This window comes from Panthera pardus, unplaced genomic scaffold (assembly GCF_024362965.1).
Source record: "Panthera pardus isolate Hobbes unplaced genomic scaffold, ASM2436296v1 HiC_scaffold_15, whole genome shotgun sequence".
In the NCBI taxonomy this organism is placed as follows: domain Eukaryota; kingdom Metazoa; phylum Chordata; class Mammalia; order Carnivora; family Felidae; genus Panthera; species Panthera pardus.
Window position 1 is genome coordinate 15,505,970 of NW_026526710.1, and position 24,789 is coordinate 15,530,758.

The window sequence follows — 24,789 nt, forward strand, 5'->3', positions numbered from 1 at the left end:
GTATGATGCTTCCTTTGAACCTCTCCGTGCCTAATACAGAGCTAGGAGCAGGGTTAGGAGTAGGATAAGGTGGGTAAGGCTAGTGAGACACTTCCCTTAGGGCACAAAATGTTAAGGAAGCGTCAAAAAAAAAAAAAAAAAAACCTCAAGGGAACAAAATAAATAATATTTATTATAATTTTTAAAATAATACAAAAATCCACTATTAACAAAATATCACATTTTAAAATAAAGACAAGATCAAAAATGGTGCTGTGCAGTCATGTTAGAGGCTGAGGCAAAAAGACAAACTAGTAATACTGGGTTTCTCAGATCCGCTTCTATAGGCCGGTAGTTGCCTGAGAAAGTACTGGAGGATGTAGATACTGTAAATTTAGAAATGTTTTAGAGACAATGTCTAATTAAATCATCTGTAGTAGCCTGTGTTAATTGTACACGTGTATGGGATGATATCTGGATTCACAGGCTATAAAACAATAGGGTTGGCATTTGGGTTTACATATCTCCAGCCCTAACCAAAGGTGGGAAAACCACTATTTTGGCAAAAATGTTGACTAGCTCAAAAGATACCCTGATCAAAGAAGAGAGAATTAAAATCTCTCTCAAACATCCAAACCTCTAGCTCTCTAGTCTGCCCAGTTAATAAAGCCCAAAAAGCAACATATTTCTGTTTAACACAAGGCTGTGTGAAATGGAACAAGTTGACTCCATCCTCTGAAACTTCCTTTTTTTTTTTTTTTTTTTTTTTTTAAGTTTATTTATTTTTGAGAGAGGGCATGTGCGTGTACGTTAGCAGTGGAGGTGAGAGAAAGGAAGAGAATCCCAGACAGGCTTCTTGCTCTCAGGGCAGAGAGAGGCCCGAAGGGGGTGCAAAACTTGACCTCACAAACCAGGAGATCCTGACCTGAGCTGAAATCAAGAGACGTTTAACTGACTGAGCCACCCAGGCACCCCAATTCTCTGAACCTCCTTAATTCCCTTTTTAATAAATCTTCTTTTCCTTCCTTCAAATGTCTGTTGGATGTCTGCTTGTGCCAGACACGGTGCTAGGTGCTGACCACAGAATGATGAACAAGCCTGGGAAGGGACAGATGATGAATTAGTCAATAAATGAATGCAACGTGGCAATTTCATCCAATGTTAAATAAAGCCTTGAAGAAGTTAAAACAAGATGCCATACAGGACTGGAGGCAGAGGTGCCATTTAGATTTACTGATCAGTGTGATTCAAAGGAGCAGGGGAGTGACATGACCTAAAATACTTATTCAAGTTATAAAAGGATCTCCTGGGCTTCCAAAGATAGGCTCCTAGAATTGCAGCCATTCAGGCCAGGAAAATACTGGACTGGGGAGGGCCAGTAGCAGTGGAGACAATGGGCTCTGGGGCTCCGTAGGAGCCTGGCAAAAGGTGTGTTTCCCCTTTAAGAATCGCGGCCGTAGGGGCGGGGCAGAGGGCTGCTGTGGCCGGGCCCTGGCTGGAGGCCTGACGCGGGAAGAGCCGCCCCTAGGATTGCGCGCGCGCCGCGCGTGGGCGGGACTTGAGTGAGCCCGCATGGCTGGCTCGGGCCCCGGATGAGGAAGTGCGGGGTGGGGGGGCGAGGAGGAAGAAGACCATAGAGACGAAGAGGCGGCGGTGGCTGGAGCGGCCCCGGGCTCTCTCGGCTCGGTAGGCTCAGGTAGCTTTGGCGGCGACTGGGCTGCAGCTGCAAAGGCCGGGCTGGCGGGGCGAGCGCGGGCCGCGGAGCAGGCCTCAGGGTAAGAGGCCGGGGGCGGGAAGGCTTCGGGCGTAGCCGCCCCGCCCCACACCACCCTGAGGGGACCCTCCGCCGGGTGTTGCAGGCTGAGGGGGAGCCCGGGCCCCCCTCCCTCTTGGGGCGCCGGAGGGAACGGAGGCTGCTCTGCGGGCGGCGGAACGACCCGGGGAGAGGGAGGAGACCAGGCCCGCGTCGCGAGGGGGAAACGGCTTCTCCGAGTCATGGCTCCGACGGGGGAGAGATACTCCTCTTCAACCTCGATGCGGCGGGGGACCCCCAACTTCTCGAGGAGGGCGACGCCCCTTGTCGTGGGCGTACGCTCTTCCCCAGCTCCTGTGCGTTTGTCAGCGGCGCGAGACCCGCTCCTGGGGTGCGAGAGGGCGATTCTAAACTTATTTTAATAAGGAGGGGTAGTACGTAACCCCGAACAAGACCTTTCCCTCGATTTGGTCAGCGCTCCCCAGGTGAAGAGGGAGACTCAAGTTGCCTAAAAGTGTTAGGAGGGAGGGGGGTCTTCCTTTCCTGTAAAAGAGAGACTTACCTTCCTTCTTTTATTTTTCACCTCTACCCCTAGATGTAAAGATGAAGACCCTGAGTTTATTTATGGTATTAGAAATCAGTCTTTCTCCCCTCCCCCAGTAATGTCCACAAGACTCTTCCCTGAAGTCTCTTGGTGTGCAATGAGCTTTCCCTTGCACAGTTAAGAGCATGGCGTCTGGAATGTGGTAGTTGTTAGTCTGTCTCCCACTTCCCATCCTTGTGACCTTGGCTAATTGCTTAACCTTTCGGAGTCTCAGTTAGCCTATCTCTAATTTGGGTCCTCTTTGTAAAGCATTGTCTTGAGGGCTAAGGGAGAATTTGTATAAGCGCTTAGTACATAGTAAGCTTTTGGTAAATTGTTGCTATTTACTCCTACTAAAGAAAACTAGTATCTTTTATAGAGACCCAGATTTTTCCATGCATGCCTCCTCCCGTTCCCACCCCCACATCACAGGTGTTAACTCATCCTTTCTCACTGGAAAGGAGACTTTTCCCCACCCTGGGGTGGAGAAAGAGGCACTTCTCCCTTTAAATCCTTCCATGCTCCCCAAATTAACAAAGAGGGTCTCAGAATAATCAGGAGAAAAGACTTTTTGGAAACAGGTCTGTACTGAAAGAGGGAGAGAGAATTGATACCAAAAGCCAGCCTTCCCTTTGTCCACAGAAGCTATCACTTCTTCCTGACTGGTTAGCGATGTCTTCTCCCACTCCCCCTACCTGCTGTAGTGATTAAAAAGCTTCCTGCTATATGCACACCTCCCCCTCCTCAAAGAGGGAACGTCCAACTTCTTTTCTCTTGCTCTCCCAAGAAAAATAAGACTCTCTACCTTTGAGAGGAGGACTCTTTCCTGCAGTGTATTTAGAATGGCACAGATGGTTTCCTTCTCCTCTTCCTTTGAAAAAGAAATGAAATTTTTTTATGCAGAAAGTCTTTGTCAGAAATCAGGAGCATTTTCGCTGTTTCACTCCCCATGTGGAGACAGAGGGATCCTTTTTGTGCATGCTAATAAAGGAAGGAAAAAGGAAACAGTGCTTGATGCTTTTGAGATTTCCTGCACACTCCATGTTGTAGAGCTGGGCCCTGTTTAGTATATAGACTTCCCTACCCCACTTTCTGTTTGTCTAGAGATCTCGTTAAAAGATTCTTCTTTCTCTGTCCCTCAAGAAGAGGCCCCTTCTCCGAATGCCCTCATGGAGGCATTGGCTACAGTGTCCGAATCTTGGAAAAGAAAGCCCCTTTCTCAAGGTGAAAGGAGTGTTGTGAACTTCTGAGGGACTGATCGATATTGTGAGTATTGTCCCTTGACACGAGTGTGGCAGCGCCCAGTGTTACTAACTGTTCTTCATTTTGAGCAGCCCTTTTACATTGGAATTAAAGGGAGGGGAGACCTTCAGACTCGGGATTATTGGGCACATGGTTTTCTGTTCTGTTGTTTTCTTTGTTTCTTTTTTCTCCGTTTCACTTATTGCTGTAAACTTTGTGCTCCCAGAACTTTTGTATTAGGGAGTGTTTGAACTACTAAAGTGGAAGGGCCACTTTGTCAGGTTTTTAGTGTTATGAAATGTATTCTAACGAGATTGAGAGCCGCGGGGTTAATCTTTCACTGGTAGTTTGTTTTCTTTTTTTTCATGTTTTTGTTGTTTGGTGGGATAGGAATTAACACTACTGCTGCCACTAAAGAAGAAAAAGTGTTCCATCTTTTTGTGTGTGTAAAGTGTTTTAAATTACCTCTTATGCCCTGAGTACGTGCAGTGGGGCTTAGTCAGAACTCTACCACCATTGTTGGTATCTGTAGATCTGTGAAACAGAAAAGTTATTTAGACTCATGGGATTTTTATGGGCTGCAGGACCCTTTGAGGTTATTTTGTTTGACTTGTTCATTTTACGTGTGAAAAACAAGCCCAGGAGAATTAAGTGATACATTCAAGGTCGTGCAGCTAGCAGGATAGAGACCCAGGTCTCCCAGTTTGGAGACCAGCAACTAGACTGCTTCCCGGCTTCACTATTGCGTTTGACATAGAAAGGTTTTGAGAGGATTGTTCTCAATTCAAAAAGAAAAGAATTTCTAATTTTATTAGGATAACGTTACTGCATACTCCTTATAATTATTGGTCTTTTTTCAGGGATAAATCCATTCCTTAAACAATCGAATTCTTATTTGTGTCACAGTAAAGATGACAAGCCAGTAGCAGCTGGCATGAGTTGTTTGTGAATCTGTGGTTTGTTTTTTGCTTCTGCCTCAAACTAGATAATTACCTAGTGTCCTCACCCAGTAGGTTGGTTATAAGTTGTTAGCAAGGATCAAGCTATAAATCCCTGCCTTCATTTTACAAGTCTGTGTTACTCAGTGTTTCCTCTTACTTCAAGTTTACTTAACACTTTAATGTGAAAACTTTTATAGTTGAGGCAGAGAGCTGACGTTTGGAAAGATAAAGGGATAATACATTTACCAGTTATTTTTTATTCCTATTTGGATCTTGGGAAATAATGTTTAAAATTTAAAAATTTTTTTAATGTTTATATTTATTTAGTTAGTTTTTGAGAGAGTGGGAGAGACAGAGCATGAGCAAGGGAGGGGCAGAGAAAGCGGGAGACAAAGAATCTGAAGCAGGCTCCAGGTTCTGAGCTGTCAGCACAGAGCGCCACTAAGGGCTTGAACCCAGGAATGGTGAGATCATGAGCTGGACCAAAATCGGACGCTTAACTGACTGAGCCACCTAGGCACCCCTAAAATTTTTTTTAACTTACCGTTAAAAAAAATACATATATTCTTTCAGTTTTCCTATGTGCATATTTTATCAAAATAAGAGAATTCTAATGTTTAGTTTGATAAACTGTCCCAGGCAACTTTCTGTGTAGAGTTAATTTTCTACACCATCATTTTTAATTGTTTCAATGTATTTAGAAATTTAATTTTAAAGAACATGAATGTCTTAAAATATGTCCTTCTGTTTCTGCAGTCTTGTGACATTACCAGTATTTTGATAAATGTCTAGAATGAGAGTTTGATGATGCAAGCTAGTGAGCTGAGAATAATTTTAATCTGCTACTGTAGGCTTGCATCAAAATATTACTTCAACTTTGAGAGTTCCAGCCAAGGCACTCACCTCTTCTGGGTGTCTCAACTGCAGATACTGCTCAGAAACTCAAGGACCCAGGATGGGCCTAGGAGACAAGGAAAGAAAGTCTGTAAATGCCTGTAAAACAGCCAATGTGCTTAGTTGTTTTACAGGTTGAAAATTTTTAGAATAATATCTCTACCAAACAGAAGTTTCAAGTGATGATGGCATTGTGGTGTCTGGCTTTTGTAAATTGGAAGGTTTTTTGGAGGGGGGTGGGGGAGAACCAAAGCTTTAAAATTCTGTTTTGGCCAAAGCCAGTTTACAGCATAGATGCATGCATAGGAAACATAATAGCATTGTTTTCCTTGAAGAATATCTTGGAGCATTCTGTGTGATTATCAATATTGCCTCTTCATGATACACTGTGTTTATTAGTAAGTGTGTATTTGTGCGTGTTTAATTAGGACCATGGGTATGGAAAGGAGTGGTTATTTGTTGGAGACACTGCAGGAGTGGAGTCTGTGGGCTCCAAGTGCTAATTGAACAAAAGTGGAAGGTCAGATATAGTTGTGTCTGGTGGTTCAAGCGTGAGCTCTAGGATAGTGGGGGTGTTATTACTGAGAAAGGCAACAGTGTAAAAAATAAGCATGTAAGTTTACTGAGAACATTTTATTCATCTTTGTTTCTCGTAGCTGTTTGTGTGTAGTAAGACTCAATTATTCACTGGGTTGAATGGGTTCTATCTTGGACATGTTAAGTTTGGGAGGGTTGCCATCCCTTTTTTTTTTTTTTTTTTTAATTCTTTTAAAATGTTTATTTATTTTTGAAAGAGAGAGAGAGAGAGACAGAGCATGAGCAGGGGAGGAGCAGAAAGAGAGGGAGACACAGAATCTGAAGCAGGCTCCAGGCCCTGTCAGCACAGAGCCTTATGCAGGGCTCAAACTCACAAACTGAAATCATGAGCCAAAGTTGGACATTTAACCCACTGAGCCACCCTGGTACCCCTAGAGGGGTGCCATTCTTATAAATGAAACATAGGTTAGGAATTTGAGAGATGATGGGGTTGGGAACAGGTATTTTTATTTATTTTTTGTTTAAATTAGCTTTTAGATGTAATTTGCATATCATACAATTCACTAACTTAAATTGTACAGTTTAGTGGTTTTTAGCATAGTCACAGAGGTGTGTAACTATCACTACAATCAGTTTCAGAATATTTTTATTGCCCCTGAAAGAAATTTTATTAGCAGTCACTCCCAGTTTCTCCAACTCTCACTAAGCAATTTACTTTCCAACTCCATAGATTTGCCTACTCTGGACATTTCATATATATGGGATCTTGTAATGGTCCTTTGTGGCTGGATTCTTTTACTTATCATAATGTTTTCAAGGTTCATCCATGTTGTATCACAAATCGGTACTTCCATTTCTTTTTATGGCCGAGTAATACCCAGTTGTACAGATTTACCACATTTTGTTTATCCATTCATCAGTTGATGGACGTGAAAGCTATTTCCACTTTTTGGGTATTGTGAATAGTGCTGCTGTGAACATTTGTGTGCTAGTTTTTGTGTGGACTTTTTTTTGCATGTATACCTAGGAGTGGAATTGTTGGGTCATGTGGTCACCTATACTTAAAGTGATAGTTTTGAGTCATCGGCATAGCAGAAGGGCTGCAAGAAAAGGTGAGGTCATCAAAAAAGTGAAGCCTGGAATGGGAGGCATGTCAAGGATTAAACTTTTGAGAACACTCACACCTCAGTGGCAGGCAAGGGCAAGGAGCTCTTAAGCACATGGTAGCAGAGAGACCTATGGAGCTGATCTCCACCAACAAACCTGCTCTTTTACAGTATCCTTTCCTACACTTATTCTTCCAGTCTGTATGTGTTGTGACAGTCAAAACCCGGAGTGTTTGTTGTTGGGAAAGAGAAACTGAACCAAATGAAAATTGAACATCTCCTCTCTTTTTTTAGCATCAAATAGCAATTCTGCTTTAGCTGTTGACCCCCAATACATACACCAGAATCTAAAGTGCCCCTAGAGGGGTGCCTGGGTGACTCAGTCGGTTGAACATCCGACTTTGGCTCAGGTCATGATCTCGTGGTCTGTGAGTTCGAGCCCTGCGTCAGGCTCTATGCTGACAGCTCAGAGCCTGGAGCCTGCTTTGGATTCTGTGACTCCCTCTCTGCCACTCCCCTGCTCATGCTCTGGTCTCTCTCTGTCTCTCAAAAAAAAAAAAAAAAGTAAATGTTGAAAAAAAAAATTTTTTTAAGCGCCCCTAGAAATATCCAGGAGCTAGAGGAGAAAGGGGAAGGTTGGAGGTCCAAAAATGATTTTTGTCAGTACCATTTATGAAAGAGTCTCATTTGATTCTCACCATACTCTGGACACAACTGTTTATCTCTCTTTGCTGCCTTTTTGGATTCAAGTTTTTTCATCAGCCCTCCTGTGTTATCTAAACTTGATGGACCAGCAGTCTGATTTCCTGTAATTTCTAGTATTTAAATTAGTAGTATAATGTTGTCTACTTTTATTTGTGGAGAGGATTCCTTCAAAACATTAAGGACACCCAGTGGATGAAAGTGTAGGAATGTAAGTAAATTATCGAACATAGATTGGAAAACCAGGAAAGACAAAATGGTCCAAAATGAAAGGACCTATCATCTGTCCTACCTAAGCCCCCAGCTTCAGTCTTCATAGCATGGGTCAGTGGGCAGGAGGGACCTTCTGTGCAAGGAGGGAGGGTTATATATACCTAGAAATATTCAAGGACCACCAGGTAGGTGCTTCTTGACCTGGAGGCAGAGCAAGTGCCTTTTGTGTAAGCGACATGTGTGGGCTCCCCTGGAAAATCAGGACAGGAATAGAGACAGGGTAAGGAAACTGAGTTGTAAAGATTTACATGGTGTATAGGAGAGTTCCTCCTGCTCAGAAATCTGAATGTGGTCCGTAGAGAGAAGGTGAGACAGTTTGATATTCAAAACAGTCTGGTAGCCTGCAGTGAGTTTTGCTTGTAATATGTGTATTTTGGGAAAAGATGGATGTTAGAAAGTGGTAGGAGTAGAAATCTGTTGGCTTTCTGAAATATCATTTCTTATGGGCCTTTTAGCCAAAGGGATTTGCCACCAATACCTCAGATAAATCCTTGTTCTGAACTCTTGCTAGAAATTTCTCACCTTTTGTTAGGATTAAGGAGAGCATCAAAAATGAGAGCATGTGGTATCTTACTTGGTTAACCAGTTTCCACCTTGGTTGGGTCAAAGTGGGTTTTGTTGTGGAAACTGCACACATTTGGTAAACTAAAATGGAAAAGTTACTAGCCAGGAAACCCTGGTTCCAGGTGTACTGTTCCTTAGCTATGTGTGTGTGTGTACACCTGCATGCACGTGTGTGTCGACAACTTTAACAATGTACTACACAAATATACATATTTTAGCAAATAACCCATGTTTCGACTACCCAGTGCAAGAAGTGAAACATTCCCAACACCATGGAAGTCCCTTGAGCATCCCCCACTTTCCTCAGATAATCCTGTAATATTTTAGGCAGGTCACTTTTACGTTGTAAGTGTGATGTTAGGCTCTGTAACAGGATGGTGATAGCTGCTCGACTTTGCTCACAGGGTTGGGAGAATCTAAGTGGTGTTTGTGAAGGCACATGGAAAATCTCAAGATGCTGAATAAAAGTCAGGATTCTTCTAAAGAGCTGGTTTAGTGGTATCTTGTGCCAGTCTGGGTAGATCAGCTCAAGTTTGGTAAGCAGTAAAGGAATGGAATTCTGTTGTCTCTATATCTTCTTTCATACACAATTCTTTTGAGGAAAAGTCAGTATACCAAATTGCTCAGAATCCTACAATATATATTCATTCAGCAAATATTTACTGAGTACCTTCTGTGTGCCAAGCACCTCTTCCAGGCAGTGGGGATATAGCAATGAACAAAACAGGCAAGGTTCATACCCTGAAAACAAGTAGAAAATCGTCTTTATCTTCTTTACATGAGGTCTGTCCTTGGATGCTTAGACATGTCTTATTCTCATCTACATTCACTGGCCCTCCAGATTTACACTGAGAATTGTTTATAAGGCAGTATTTGAATTGAGGCTAGGTAGATGTCTATTAAAGATTTAAGGCATTTATTTTTCTACTAATTCACAGCCTTTAAGGAGGATGTTTTGGTGTCAGATGTCGCCAGCATTTGAGGTAGAATTTTTTTTGTCCTTATTTTAGCCAGTTTTAGCTGAAACAACTTTCTTCTACCCTGCAAGGTTTTAAACTTTTATCCCTTCCTTTGATTTGTGTCAGGGTGAACCGTTTGATGTAAAAGACTTGACTCCATAATCTTCCATCTGCCCTAATGCTGTCATCCGGAGTAGAGACTCAGCCAGTTCCACTTGATTCCTCCATGTCTGCCGTGGTACAGGAATTATACTCTGAACTCCCAGTGAGTGTCTCCAAAGAGCTTCATGCTGACCCTGAGCCAAGTGTGATTCCAGATGTAAAACCCGCAGCCTCAAGCTCTCTTATAAGTCAGAGTAGGGCAGTGCCCTTGGAGCTGCAGAGGACTTGTGCAGAAAGTTGTTGTGAAGAAACTTCTGGCACCTTGGATCATGGGGGTGAGCCTGGGCGGTGTGGGCTGGTGGACACCACAGCAGGAGGTTCTGTGGCTTCTGGGATCTTGGATAGGGAAGAGAAAACCAAGAGCATGGAGCTAAAGGTCTTCAGAAATCAAGGGGACCAGGCGGAAATTATAAGAGACCCCTGTGAGGGAGCAAAGGAAGACCCACATCAACATTCCACAGCTGCTGAAGAAAAGATCAGCCCAAGTCAGGTAAGACATGACATCTCAATTCAGAAGAGTTGAGTGTGAATGACAGCTTTCCAGAATAACACTTCACATAATAAAGGACAGATGCTGACAGGTAGCTTATGATTTGTTCTGGAAACACTTCCAAAATGTTGATTTTGATGTTAACTTTCTTTTGATAATTTTTAAAAACATTTGTGTCACAGCAGACACTTGAAGAGAGGAGGAAGTGCTTACCTAAAGAAAAAATGTCACTTCTCTGAAGCAGCCATCATATGTGGAATGTTGAGTCTCTGTGATAGTCATGTGATATTTCTGCATTTGATTTTAAGAAATGATGGATACTCATTCCTTAAGTTTTGGTAGTATCATGAATAGGGTGGAGTGACATGTCACAGAGAGATCTCTGAGGGAGTCTGCTTCATAGGATGGATACCCTAGAGGAATCTCCGTATTTCAGGAGCTGGTGCTTAGCTTTGCAGGTCTAGAAACTTGACTTTTGTTTTTTGGTATATTAGAGGTGATGGTCTCCAAAGGACTGACCCATGTTAATCCACTTCATGAGAGACTAAAGTATAAATCACAAAGTCAGTTGTTTAATTCACAGTGAAAAGGGGAATCATTACTTGGTAGGAATGGTCACACTGGCTGGTCAGTATGTCTTCTCCCTGTAGGCAAGATCAAATTTCTTTCTGTAAGTGTGAAATTAGAGTAATAGGGGTTAGGTAGGTAAGACTAATGATTAGCAAGCTGTGATAGTCTGAGGAACCCAGGTTCCTGTAAGACTATACCTGTCAAGTACACTAGAAAATTTACTTTCTCCTCTGGATGGTGCCTTAGACCAGGGTTCAGACACCTTTTTTTCTGTAGGGGGCCGTATAGTAAATATTTTAGACTTTGCAGGTCATAAGGTCTCTGTCAAAACTACTCAACTCTGCCCTTGTGGCATGAAAGCAGACATAGACAATATAAAAATGAATGAGTATCTGTATTTCAGTAAACCTTTTTTATGAGCACAGAATCTGGCCCATGGGCTGTAGTTTGCCAGCCCTTGCTGTAGACCCACAAATAAATTCATATTCTTTGGGTTTTCTGGGCTAGGCTCCATTTCCCACCTTATAAATACGTCATTTCTTTACACAGGTTACAGAACAGTTGATTGTTGTTAGTAGGCTTCATATATTGACCAAGGTTAGGAACAGATTAATCTTTTCAGGTAGGAATAATTAAGTAACATCAGATTTTATGCTATGATGTCCTAACCTTAAAAATAGAAGTGAGGTAACAGATTGAGGATCTAAAAGTTTCTTGATCTGGTGGGCTCAGTCTAACAAGGTAAAAATTTTTTGTAATTTACTGAAAATTTCATGTAATATTTGGTGTAAAATAAAAATAGGTATACATATATGTCTTCCAATCTAAGAAAATTACTGTCCTTTGTCCTTCCCAGCTCCACCAGAGATAAATACAATTTTGATTTACATAAACCAAAATGAAACTTAATAGATATAAATGTAAGATTTTCTACTTTGTTCCAAAAAGTGAACTTCACAAGTGGGGGGAAAAAAGCAGAAGTGTCTTTGGAGAAACAAAAGACCTATAGGTTTTAGCTAGTTCATTACAATTGACTTTGTGGAATGGCCATCCAGAAAAGCCAGTTTGCTCTTAATTTAGCACATTAACAGAAATGTGTTACCTGGACTTGAGAGGTAGCAGTTGTATGCTGTTGTGTGCTAGCTAGCCTGTAGCTAGAGTATCATACTCAGAGTCCCCTCTCCTCCCAGCACTCAGATGACCTCAAGATGCCTCTGGGGTTAGGGAGGCCAGAGGGGAAGGAAGGAATTATCAGTACTGGCGTCACTGGCTGAAGTGGGGTCCTATCTCCTCATCCCCATGCTGAGCCTGGTGTCATATGTCTCATGTGTAGAAGGAGTATAGAAAAACAGGAATGCATTCCTGATAAAGAATTCACACTAATGACAAAACCTGAAAATCTGCCGTTGGAAGCCAGTTGCTTGGGTATGTCCTATGAAAAAAGAATCAAGAGAAGCCTTCAAGAATTTGGAGAACTGTTGGGGCACCTGGGTGGCCCAGTTGGTTAAGCATCCGACTTCGGCTCAGGTCATGATCTTGCGGTTTGTGGGTTTGAGCACCATGTTGGGCTCTATGCTGACAGCTTAGAGCCTGGAGCCTGCTTCAGATTCTGTGTCTCCCTCTCTCTCTGCTCCTCCCCTGCTCGCTCTCTCTCTCTCTCTCTCTCTCTCACACACACACACACACAAAAATAAACATTAAAATTTTTTTTTTTTTTAAGAAAGTCTGAATGAATGCTGTGGACCTCTCAGGAAAGCAGACTACTATTTGAGAAAGTTTGCAGAGACCAGACATCCTTGGACCTCAAGAATTCTTGGTAGATTGGCAAAACACCACAAACAGAACACAACTGGTGAATTGGGAGAACATATTTGCAACATGTATCACAGATAAAGGGCTTATCTAATATATAAAGAACTCCTTTTTCCTTTTTAAGTTTTTTTATTCTTTTTTTTAAATTCTTTTTTTTTTTTTTTTAATTTTTTTTTTTTAATGTTTATTTTTTCTGAGAGAGGGAGAGACAGGGGAAGTGGGGGAAGGCAGAGAGAGAGGGAGACACAGAATCCAAAGCAGGCTCCAGGCTCTGAGCTGTCAGCACAGAGCCCGACACGGGGCTCGAACCCACAAGCCATGAGATCATGACCCGAGCCAAAGTCGGAGGCTCAACCGACTGAGCCACCCAGGCGCCCCTAAATTCATTTATTTATTTTGAGAGAGAGCACAAGTGGGGAAGGGGAAGGAGCGGGGGTGGTGGTAGAGAGTCCCAAGCAGGCTCTGCACCACCAACACAGTCTAGTGTGGGGCAAACCCACAAACCGCGAGATCATGACCTGAGCCGAAGTCAGATGCTTACCCGACTAAGCCACCCAGGTGCCTCTTAAGATTAAAAAAAATTTTTAAATGTTTATTTATATTTGAGAGAGAGAGAGAGAGAGAGCGCGTGCGCTCATGCGAGCAGGGGAGGGGCAGAGAGAGAGGGAGACAATCTGAAGCAGGCTCCAGACTCTGAGCTGTCAGCACAGAGCCCGACATGGGGCTCAAACTCACAAGCTGTGAGATCATGATCATGACCTGAGCCAAAGTCGACGCTTAAATGACTGAGCCACTCAGGCGCCCCAAGATTTTATTTTTAATTAATCTCTACACCCACGTGGGGTTCAAACTTAGAACCCCAAGATCAAGAGTCATGTACTCTGCTGACTGAGCCAGCTAGGTACCCTACTAATGTATAAAGAACTTGTAGATTGAGGAATGGAAAACCCATTAGAAAAATGAAGAAAGACTTGAATAGATGATTCATTGTGTGTGTGCATGAATGTATGTGTTCTGAAACACATGAAGAGTTGGTCAACCTCACTTATAATTAGAGAAATGCAAATTTAAGCAATCAAAATACCACTTTTTACCTATCAGAGAAGATGAAAAATTGTGGAAACATATCTGGTTGGCAAGGTTGTGAGGGAATAGTGTTCTCACATATTTGCTGGTGGGAATGCATACTGATTACAACCTTTCAGAAGAGGAATTTGGCTGCACCTAACCAGAATGTATATGCTCTGACCTGTTGACCCAGCACTCTCATTTCTAGGAATCTACCCCAAATATACACCTCCAAAACTGCGGAAATATATATACCAAAAGTTATTTTTTACAGTATTGTTTATTACTACAAAATGTTTGAAGCAACTTAAATGTCCACATAGAGGAGAGACGTTGAATAAACTGTAGCATGTGTATTTTATGTCCATATATGCAGTACATGCACCTGTGATAAGGAGTTGAGGAGGATCTCCATGTACTGATATGGAGTGCTTTCCAGGTGTGTCAGGGCTCCCCAAAACCACCTCCAGGTTTGGTGATTCCCTGGAACTTGCAGGACTCAGCACATGGTCATATTTGTAGCTAAGATTAATTGCAACAAAAGGATATAAAGTGATCAGCAAAGGGGAAGCATGGCGCAAAGTCCAGAAGATACCAGGTGCTAGTTTCCAAGAATCCTCTCCCAGTGTAGTCACATACACACAGTCTCCTCCAGGAACAAATTGTAACAACACATGTGAAATGTGGTCTACCATGGAAACTTGTTAGAGCCCAGGGTTTTTACTGGAGGCTGGTCACATGGGCATCCTCTCCCTGGCACAAACCAAAATTCCAGACTTACAGAAGGAAAGCAGGTGTTTCAACATAAACCCCATTGTTGTATGGGTGCTCTGAGCCACTCTTATCATTAAGGAATGTTGGAAACTCTCCCAAAATCTAAGTTCCCAGATGAGCCAAGGCCACCCTTGCAAGCAGGCCTTTCTAAGGATAACAGGACTGCTCTGTTAATTCTTTTCTGCAAAGTAGGATGTACTGTTAAGTAAAAAAAAGCAGAGGGCAAGTAAATATCTATTGTATCCTCCCTGCCATTCAAGAAAGAAGGTGAGATAAGTATACAAGTATCTGCTCATTTGTATAAAACACACGTACACCCAGGAAGGATAAACCAGAAACGAATGGGTTTACTTACCTATAGGAAGCCATTGGGAGCAGGGGAGAAAGAGTGGGAATGAGATAGAAGGAACAGGAGGAAGTAGACTTCCCTGAGTACATCTTTTTGTAGAGTTCTGAGGCCATACTTGAAAAATAACTAATTAGAGAGCCAGGATGGGAGGGGAACCCAAAATTGAATAAAAACCCTGGCAAATGACTCTTAACTATATTACAAATGAATAATGAAACTACACTGAGGGAGGAAGGGGATGAAGAAATAAAGTAACCCAAGTATCTTTGGGCAATAGTGTTTTGACTATACCTTCCTAAGTGTAAATCCAAAAAAACTCAAAACATTTTAATAAAATTATTTTTCACAGGTGTGTGGCCTAGCAATTCCTAAACTGCATATGTGTTCTAGGATTGAGTGAATGAGTAAATATTGTGGATGAGAGCCAGGCTTCTCACTAACAGAACAGAACTACAGATAGGGGGATGAGGGCTAGAATGAACCCTGGGTGGTATGGAACTAGAATTGGAGTTAGCAGTATGAACTTAGGGTTTTTAATATACACAGGTAGTTAACAGAAATACTCTACGTGTATGGGTATTTGAGGTGGGGTCTAGAAGCCGCAACACATAGCAGTGAGCACACCTAGCATTCAGTTCTTGGTTTCTAAATAAGATCTTCCAATTAAAGGAACCAAGACTTTTTGGAGAAATGTTTTGGGGGCTGGCCCAGGAAAAAATACAAGATGATCCTGGAACAGTTTGTGGTGAATTGCTCAGAAAATTATGGAGACATATCAAAAGGACTCAAAAGGAGCCAACTTGAAAGGACTCCCAGTGGCTAAGATTGGGACAATTTGAGCTTAAATAATGGTAGTAATGAATTACAACCTATAGAATAAAACAGGTATCGTGAACCCGTGCTGATATGAAATAAATAACTTGAGAAAAGAAAGCTCTTGAAGAATTCCAATTAATAAATGTAAAAGGAATTGTGGAAATAAATTGCCATTTGGCAGTCATCATGGTAATAATCGTCTCAGGCAAAAATCCTCAGTGCATGTTAAAACTAGTGGCTAAGGGGCAGCTGGGTGGCTCAGTTGTTTAAGCATCTGACTTGGTGTCAGCTAAGGTCATGATCTCGTGAGATCGAGCCCTGAGTCAGACTCTGTGCTGACAGTATGGAGACTGCTTGGGATTCTCTCTCTCCCTCTCTGCTTGCACTATCTGTATCTCTCTCAAAATAAATAAACATTAAAAAAAAAAAAAAACTAGTGGCTAAAAGTGTAGATGAGAAACACATATTTACACTGTCTCCAAATATCTCCCCCATAAGATTACAGAGTAACAGATTCATTACAAGGTATACAAAGAGGAAAATAGTAACTCCACAGTGGGGAAACCTGGCAGACCCACTTGAACCAAATGATGGAAGTTCACCTCTACAGCAATGAGACACTCCATTCAAAGTCATGTGCCTCCTGGGAGGGTGCACCAAGAACCAGCATCACTTCTGTGAGATTCCTGCCCCCAGAATGCATAATCAGAATCTAATCTTGAAGAAACATCAAACCTGAATCGAGGGACTTTCATTTCAAAAGTGTCAAAGTCACAAAAGATGAATACTTGAGGAACTATCTCTCCATTTAAGGGAGAACATAAGGAGACATGATAACTAACACATGGACTGACTAACTAAGACATGGGAGCCTGGATTGGATTCAGGTCCTGAAAAAGGACTTGAGGAAGCCATTAAGATTTGAATAAATTCTAGAGTTAATAGTATTATATTAATTTTTGGCCTTAATAACTATACTGTGGTTATATGTAAGATGTTAACACTAAGGAAAGCTGGATAAAGATGACAGGAAATTTTTTGAACCATATTTGCAAACTTTTGTATATCAAACATCTCTAAATTGTTTAAAAAACATTTAAAGTTTCAAAATATAATGGTAAAAAAAAAAAAAAAAAACCTTCTTGGTTGAGGGAGACAAAATTTAAGTCCATTGGAAAGGTACATTTTATTTTAACATCTAGACCAGTCTAGATGAGTCTAGAAATGGATTAGGTTGTGCGGGAAAGTCATGTTTATGAAGACGCTGAGTGACTGTCAGAAATAAAGCAGAGGAGATTCTAGTTTAGACAATCAATCTCAGAACTGTTCTTTTCCCATCCCAAGATTCTGTGATTTTTCTTTGATTTGCCTTTAGCAACATTCCACAAAGTTCTTTTCCTTCAAAGTTTTATTCCTTCAGCTGTTCCTCATGTCAAACCAGCAGGGGGCCCACAGTTGGGCACTGACTCGGGTTTGGGAAAGAGTACTCAAAGATTACAACTTACCCGCTCCTCTCTGTTTCCTATGGACCAAAATCTGTCACAACGGAAAAGGTAGTGACTTCAACAGAGCCCGACTCCAGCAATAAGAACTTGCTGTAATTTTGAAAGACAGCCACCTAGGCTTCTAGGGCATTCGTTGTAGGAGTCAAATGAATTTGACTAAGTTCAGTCAGCTTGGTGAATTTCCCAGTTCAAGGAGAACTACATTGGTTTTTAGGAATAAAAGCGCTTTTCTACATCGTGGTTTCTGATGAACTGTCATATTAAATATCCACTTCATTCACTTGTCTAATGTCTTTAATATATTTTTTAAGTTTATTTACTTTGAGAGAGGGAGAGTGAGCACACAAGTTGGAGGAAGGGCAGAGAGAGAGGGGGACAGAGAATACAGAGCAGGCTTTGTGCTGACAGCAGAGAGGCCGACGCAGGGCTCGAACTCCTGAACCGTGAGATCATGACCTGAGCTGAAGTCAGACATTTAACCAACTGAGCCACCCAGGCACCCTTCATCTAATCTCTTAAACTCATCATTGTGGCACCTGGGTGGCTCAGTCGGTTGAGCTTCTGACTTCAGCTCAGGTCATGATTTCATGGTTCGTGAATTTGAGCCCTGCATCAGGCTTTCTGCTGTCAGAGCAGAGCCTGCTTTGTTTGGATTTCGTTCCTATTTCTCTCTGCTCCTCCCCTGCTCACCCTCTCTCTCTCAAAAATAAATAAACTTAAAAAAAAAACAAAACATCGTTTTTTGTTGTTAAAAGAAAAATCAACAAAATATGTGTTGTTTTATGAAGCAACTTATTTTAATGTTTAAACAAGTTTTAAAAATATTTTTGAGAGTTTTTAAAAATATTTTTGAGAAAGAAATCACATTTCTTATTTTATACAGTTAATAACATGTTATAAACTATAGTGGTTATTTCACTTGATATTGAAAGAAGGATCCATGTAAACTTTAGGAAATAAATATTTTTGAGAGAGAAAGAGAGAGTACAATTGGAGGAGGGGCAGAGAGAGAAAGGGAGACACAGAAGCAAAGCAGGCTCCAGGCTCTGAGCTGTTAGCACAGAGCCTGATGCGGGGCTCGAACTCACAAACCATGAGATCATGACCTGAGCTGAAGTCAGATGCTTAACTGACTGAGCCACACAGGCACCCCGGAAAATTCCTTTTTTAAGCTCTGTAAAGATGTTTTAAAATTACTCTTCTACAGCTGTTCCTTTCTAAATATGCAAGGGTAGGAAAGGGAAAGAATAATCTAGAGATATAAAAGTTTCTTTTATTTTCAGAGTGTTCTTCAGTATGAACTTAATCATGGCCGTTTCCACAAATGCCAGGTAGTAGGAAGTATCTCCTTTGCTCTATACTGTTGTCCCCATCATTGCACACTTCAGTGTATGGGCAGTCCCATCTGAAGATGGGGCAGTCACTGCCCTTCCTTATTCATCTGCTTCTGCCTGCAGCTCAGGTTTAGAGAAGCTCAGCAGAGTTCAGTTACAAGCAGGGCTCACAGCTCAGAGATAAATCAGGCCCTGAGGAGCTTGTAACTACCCTGTTTAGAAAAGCTGAAGAGTCTGATGTATATTTGTTTTCTTCCTTTAGATATTTGTGTTTCCTACACTAAGCAAACGAGTCTCACAGGAATGAATCAGAGAATTGCATCTTTTCTAGGACATAAAACTTTTAAATTTTTTTTTTTAACGTTTATTTATTTTTGAGACAGAGAGAGACAGAGCATGAACGGGGGAGGGTCAGAGAGAGAGGGAGACACAGAATCTGAAACAGGCTCCAGGCTCTGAGCAGTCAGCACAGAGCCCGACGCGGGGCTCGAACTCACACACCGTGAGATCGTGACCTGAGCCGAAGTCGGACGCCTAACCGACTGAGCCATCCAGGCGCCCCTCTAGGACATAAAACTTTTAATGGGAAATAAGATTACAGATGAACAGTAAGAATGGTTTTTCAAGACCTTTCTAAAATCTGCCAAAACTTGGAAGTATCAGAAGTTGGTTTTGATTCCAAGCAGTGGGTAGAAGGATGACCTGTTGGATGTGCAAGGCAGAGAATTTGTTTGCTGGCAGTTTGGAAAATGACTTTGTACTGTCCTGTGGCATTTCTTATTTTATACAGTTAATAACGTGTTATAAACTATAGTGGTTATTTCACTTGATGTTGAAAGAAGGATCCATGTAAACTTTCATCTTGGAAGTTGATTCATTCAAAATAGATTTTGCAGAATTTAGGTGGAAGAGAAAATGTTTAGGACTCTACATCTAGAAATCCTGAAAGTTCAAATATGTAGCAGGTAAAATATTATAGGAAAAAATTTGATAAATTTCTACAAGTGTTTATTATATTATTAGCTGACCTTGAGGGCACGGGGGAGTCACAGGATCATTATGTCCACTGCTTGCAGGTGGGCTGTTCTGTTCCTCTTATCCACACTTGAGGCCCAGACTTGGTAGAGTTCCCGCCTAATATGGAGATCACCCACCACTGTGTTGGTGGTGGTTAGGAGGCGTCTCTCACTTCTGACCTCAGCTTCACACTCTGTTTTCTTTGTCAACCTAGTCAATCTCTGATCATATTTGAGACTTTAAACTTTACAGGGTCTCCAACCATCTGAGGGTTCTTAACTCAGAATTTTTTAAAAGAAGTCAGCAAGGCAGAGGAAAAAGGAAATCACTTACTCTTAGCTTCTGCTTCTCTCCTTCCCTGTTATAAGTTGTAACTAACCAAGAAGAAAGGGACATGGCTGAAGCAGTTGGCTTGGCACTCCACCAGGGTATTTTAGGTCCTCCAGCTAAGAACCTTAGAGCAGCAGGTGGAACAAAACTAAAATCCCAGCAGCCGCTCCAGGAGCTGGAGCTGATAGGGTTAGTTGTACAAACTCATCACAGTTCAATCTGAGGGAACTGTATGGAACCTGTACATTGCTGACCTGAGCTCAGCTCTCACTTTGCAGAGGTCCTTTTAGGCCCAGAAAAGCTTAGTCACTCCACATGACATATACTAGGATCTATTGGTGATAGTCCTATTTGGCTTTTCCCACAGAAAGGGATAACAAGTGTCTAAGGTCTAACAGATGATCAGTGCTTCTGTTCTTGGAGCATCCAGTCCTGATGGGACGTGTTGCTAGGTGTTACATGGCCCCCATTTATTCTTAAAGCCACCTTAGCTTGTACTTTAGTATTATATAGCTAGTCTGTAGGAGTCCTGAAGTTGGAACAGAGCCTTGTCTGATTCCTCATCCCGTAATATTTTATTCCAGCACTCTGTCTTTTCCATAAGGTATTAGCCTGAAAAAATATTCTAAATACATCTAATGTCACACCAAAACATTCAGCCTGAGAACTGGAAGAGCCAGGAGAAGTGTCATTTTGGAAAAAGGATCAAATGTAACTACAAATAAAGATATTTCCTTAACCTCTTATTGTGAAATAATTTGAGACTTACAGAAAAGTTGCAGATAATACACAGAATTCCCATATACCCTTCATGCAGATTCCTCACATATTAACATTTTACCACATTTGCTTTTTTTATTCTGAGTAATTTGATAGCATAGTTGCAGATATGATGCCTAAATACTTCAGTGTGTATTTCCTTAGCAAACAAAGACATTCTGTTATGTGACCACAGTATGGTGATCAAAATCAAGCAGTTAACACTGATCCAAGTACTTTTATTTAATCTACAAACCATATTCAGATTTGACCAATTGTTGCACTGATATAGCAAAAGAAAAGAAAATGGTTTTTTTGGTCTAGGAAAAATCCTTAGAACTTGTTGCATTCAATTGGCATGTCTCAAATCTCCTATAATATGTAACAGTTTTTCAACCTAACCTTGACACTTTTGAAGAGTACGGGCCATTTATTTTGTAGAGTTTCTCTTAATTTAGGCTTGTGTGGTGTTTCCTCATGATTAGATTCTGATTTTGCATTTTGGCAGCAGGATTCCCACAGAAGTGATGCTGGTTCTTGGTATATCCTCTCAGGAGGCACATGGCTTTGGGGTGCTTCATTCCTGGGGAGATGAAGTCCATCACTTTGTTCAAGTGGGGTCTGCCAGGTTTCTCCACTGTGAATTTACTATTTTCCCCAATGGAATTATTAAGTATCTTGTGGAGAGATATTTTGAAACTATGTAAATATTTGTTTCTCATTCAAACTTTTAACCACTAGTTTTAACAGCCATTGGTGATTCTTGGTTGAGGTAATTATTACTATGATGGTCGCTCAGTGGTGATTTTCTAATTCCATCATTCCTTCTGTGGTAAGTAATTGCTTTCCGTTCTCTTTTACAAATAAGTTGGGTCTGACATCATGCTAGCACTCATACTTCTTTGTCAAACATGGTAGTGTTACCATAAGTTATCTGGGAGATACTTGTTTTTAAGTTCATGCTTTGCAAAAGTATTCCACACTAAGGAAATGAAAGAATAGTCCAGCTTCACATATAATAGTCTATGCTCTCAGTTGCAATGATAATGTTTTATTTCTTCCTGTATCTACCTGTGCTTACCATTGCTTTTATCTTTCCTCTCAGTTCTGGGTTCTGTTTCCACCACAGAACTTTGCTCAGGCTCCAAATGGCTTTTGCTTGCTTTGGGTTGGTTTGAAGTGCTGTAAAAATGATGAGAAGTAGTAATAATACCAGTGTCTATAGATTTAGATACATAGCATGTCAGTATCTTGTACTTACCAATTAAATCAGCGTGAAAAAAATGTAATCTTAAGGCAGGGGAAAAGAGGTGACTCAGGAGAGCTTCGTGTAACAGCCATCTTAGGTCTGTCAGTGTCTCCTAGCTGGTCAACCCTTACCTCATAGGCCTTGAGGCCATTTGCTGTTGCAACCTGCACTTTCTGCCACTACCCCCTCCCGTTTTCCTGAATTCCTTCTGTAGGAGAAAACTGGTTATCAGTGATGGTGTCCTCTTTTGGATGTTCTCCCTTAAATGAAGGGGGATGAAAAGAAAAAATAACCCTTTTAAGAAGTTTGGAAAGAAAATGAGTACATGATCTTTAGAATGGTTAAGGACTGACATAAATCCAATTTGTTGCTATTTTCCTTTCAGATGAAATTAAAATTATGTTGCAGCAATTTGTTTCTTGATTCAGAAGGTATTAATGGGGTTTTGTTTGGACCTGCAGGTCAACATATTAATAAGCCTCTATTATTGTCCAGACCTTAGAAAACTTGGTGTTTCGAGCTCAAATTCTAGAGAAGTGGAAGGTTTCTGTTGTTGTTGTTGATGATTTATTTATTTATTTATTTATTATTTTTTATTTTTTATTTTAGAGTGTGAATGGGGGAGAGGGGCAGATAGGGAGCAAGCTCCACACTCAGAGTGGAGCCCGATGAAGGGTTCAATCTCACCATGGTGAGATCATGACCTGAGCCATAATCAAGAGTCAGACGCTTAACTGAACCTTGCAGGTGCTCCCAAAAGTGGAAGTTTTTATTGATTTTATTTCTTTAAATTTGAGGTTTCTTTTAGCTGCCAATCTTTGTGACTGCTAGCGGATTTCCAGGAATCATAAAGAAATTTCTCAGATGGTAATTTGCATTCATGAGTTCAGGCATCTCTGAATCCTCCCTGACCACTGGATTTTCTTCCTGCAGGAAGACCTCCTGATGCAGTCAAGCAAAGAACATTTATGCACAGGGCTCCCTGAAGACTGTTTGAGGAACAAAGGTATTTATCTCTCTCCACTCTTTTCTTTTTTCCACTTATTACACACACTGTTTTAGTTCACATTTTCTGTTGTGCATTGGGAATGCAAGTCCCTGGCTTGCAAGATGGACTTAACTGTAGAAATTCTTGATATTACCCATGGACATACTTGAAGACACCTAGCAATGTCTTAGGTTTTGGGGGGTTTGTTTGTTTTTAATGTTTGTTTATTTTGAGAGAATCCCAAGCAGGTTTGGTGAAGCGGGGCTCGATCCCACAAACCATGAGATCATGACTTGATCCGAAATCAAGAGTTGGACGCTTAACCAGCTGAGCCACCCAGGTGCCCCTGTTTGTTTGTTTAAGTAAACTCTGCCCCCAGCGTGGGACTTGCAGCAGAGACAGAGTCACATGCTCTACTGTATAAGCCAGCCAGCCACCCAAAGCAGTGCCTTCGTTTTGACAGCAGTTTGCCTCGCACTTTTTTTTATGAGTCCTTATTGATGGGGGGTTGAACCTTAATTGCTGATGTGAAATCTTTTATTTGATTTTATAAAACTGAACTGCCTCCTCGGAAGGGTTAACATGGATGGGGAGGAATTGACCCTGCCCAGTTCAGTGCTGTGGAGTGCATTCTGTTCTTCCCCTAGGCAGGGATGGGAGAAAGGGTTCACTCCAGGCCACCTTGAGAATTGTCAAAGCAACTATATTTCCAATATTGTTTTGCTCCTCAAAACAATGAATAGATATAGGCATCTGAGATACCACTTTTAGTTTGATAGATTGATTAGATTAGATTGATTGATTAGATTGATTAGATTGACTAATTGAGGAGGAAGCCGAGACACAGAGTACTGAGCCAAAATTCTTCTCCCCAGTCCCCAGCTTAAAGTAATCTTGGGTAACTTTAGAGAGGACTATGTGTATATATTATGCAATTAAGGTTAAAAATGTAATCAAAACCACCAAAAAAAGAGAAAATACAATAAGTATGTTTGATTATACGAACATGTTGTTACTGTGATAAAACATCAGATTTGACTACTCTGCTTCTTGGCAGCCCAGACAGAAAAGGAAGCACAAATCGTCCTTATGAGAAAGGGCACTTGTCCCAGTTTATTACCCTGCTTCCTGCTGCTGGAGATTTCCTTTGTGGCTTAAAGGCTTGGCTGTCCAATATAGGTTAAAATTCTGAAGATCAGAAATGTTCTTTTTACATGTCTCCCCCAGTTCCTAGGGCTTTATTTGGGACCGTTTTTAGCACTACGACCCCCAAATATCTTTTCAGTGGGGCTTCAGTATTGCTATATTGAGTCTTCGGTATATTGGTATATTTTCACCCACATCTTAGCACAAAATTTAGTGTCTGTTGAACTACACTTACATTTAACACTGAACTGGCCTTTAAACAGGAGAATCAGGGGGCACCTGGCTGGCTCAGTTGGTAGAGCACGCAACTCTTGATCTCAGGGTTGTGAGTTCAAGTCCCATGTTGGGCACATAGATTACTTAATTTAAAAAAAAAAACAAAAAACTGGAGTGCCTGGGTGGCTCAGTCGGTTAAGTGTCTGACTTTGGCTCAGGTCATTACCTCATAGTTTGTGGGTTTGGGCCCCATGTTGGGCTCTGTGCTGACAGCTCGGAGCCTAGAGCCTGCAGCCTGCTTTGGATTCTGGGTTCTCCCTCTCTCTCTGCATTTCCCTCACGTACACTTTGTCTCTTTTTCCCTCAAAAATGAATAAATGCTTAAAAAAAGGTGGAGAGGAGACAGAAGAATCAGTTATTTTCTGAGGAATACTTTTCTGAGGAAATCTGCCTTCCCAGACTTACCTGGTTTCTGTCCACCTAAAAGTCTGGTCCACAATGGACGTGGGTAAGATGAGCTCATCTGAAAAGTATCCTCAGATAAACTACTTTGGGGCACTTTTCTTCCTGTCCTGATAACTATTCTTCTTTAATGACTTAAATTGGGAAAATGAATTGTTTTTCCCCCCAAAGTCATGTGCAGTATTCTCAGTTTGATATGGAGGAACTTG

General features: G+C 41.4%; 1 protein-coding gene across 9 annotated transcripts in view; it reads left to right on the plus strand.

The window, feature by feature from the left end:
• The first annotated feature begins 1,597 nt into the window (after positions 1 to 1,597).
• The window catches only part of PRR14L (proline rich 14 like), a 59,131-nt gene continuing 35,939 nt past the window's right edge, over positions 1,598 to 24,789 (plus strand). For 2 of the 9 annotated variants that reach the window (XR_008422165.1, XM_019426780.2), the window contains exons 1-4: positions 1,599 to 1,754; positions 3,459 to 3,581; positions 9,660 to 10,185; positions 22,702 to 22,774. Coding sequence is in view for 8 of the 9 variants with exons in the window: in XM_019426780.2 (XP_019282325.2) it covers positions 9,712 to 10,185; positions 22,702 to 22,774 (547 nt within the window). In the remaining variant the exon portion in view is untranslated. Of the gene's footprint in view, positions 1,755 to 1,820; positions 2,089 to 3,458; positions 3,582 to 9,659; positions 10,186 to 22,701; positions 22,775 to 24,509; positions 24,627 to 24,789 lie in introns of those variants that run through there. The other 7 variants (XM_019426783.2, XM_019426782.2, XM_019426781.2 and 4 more) reach the window with 7 other exon arrangements.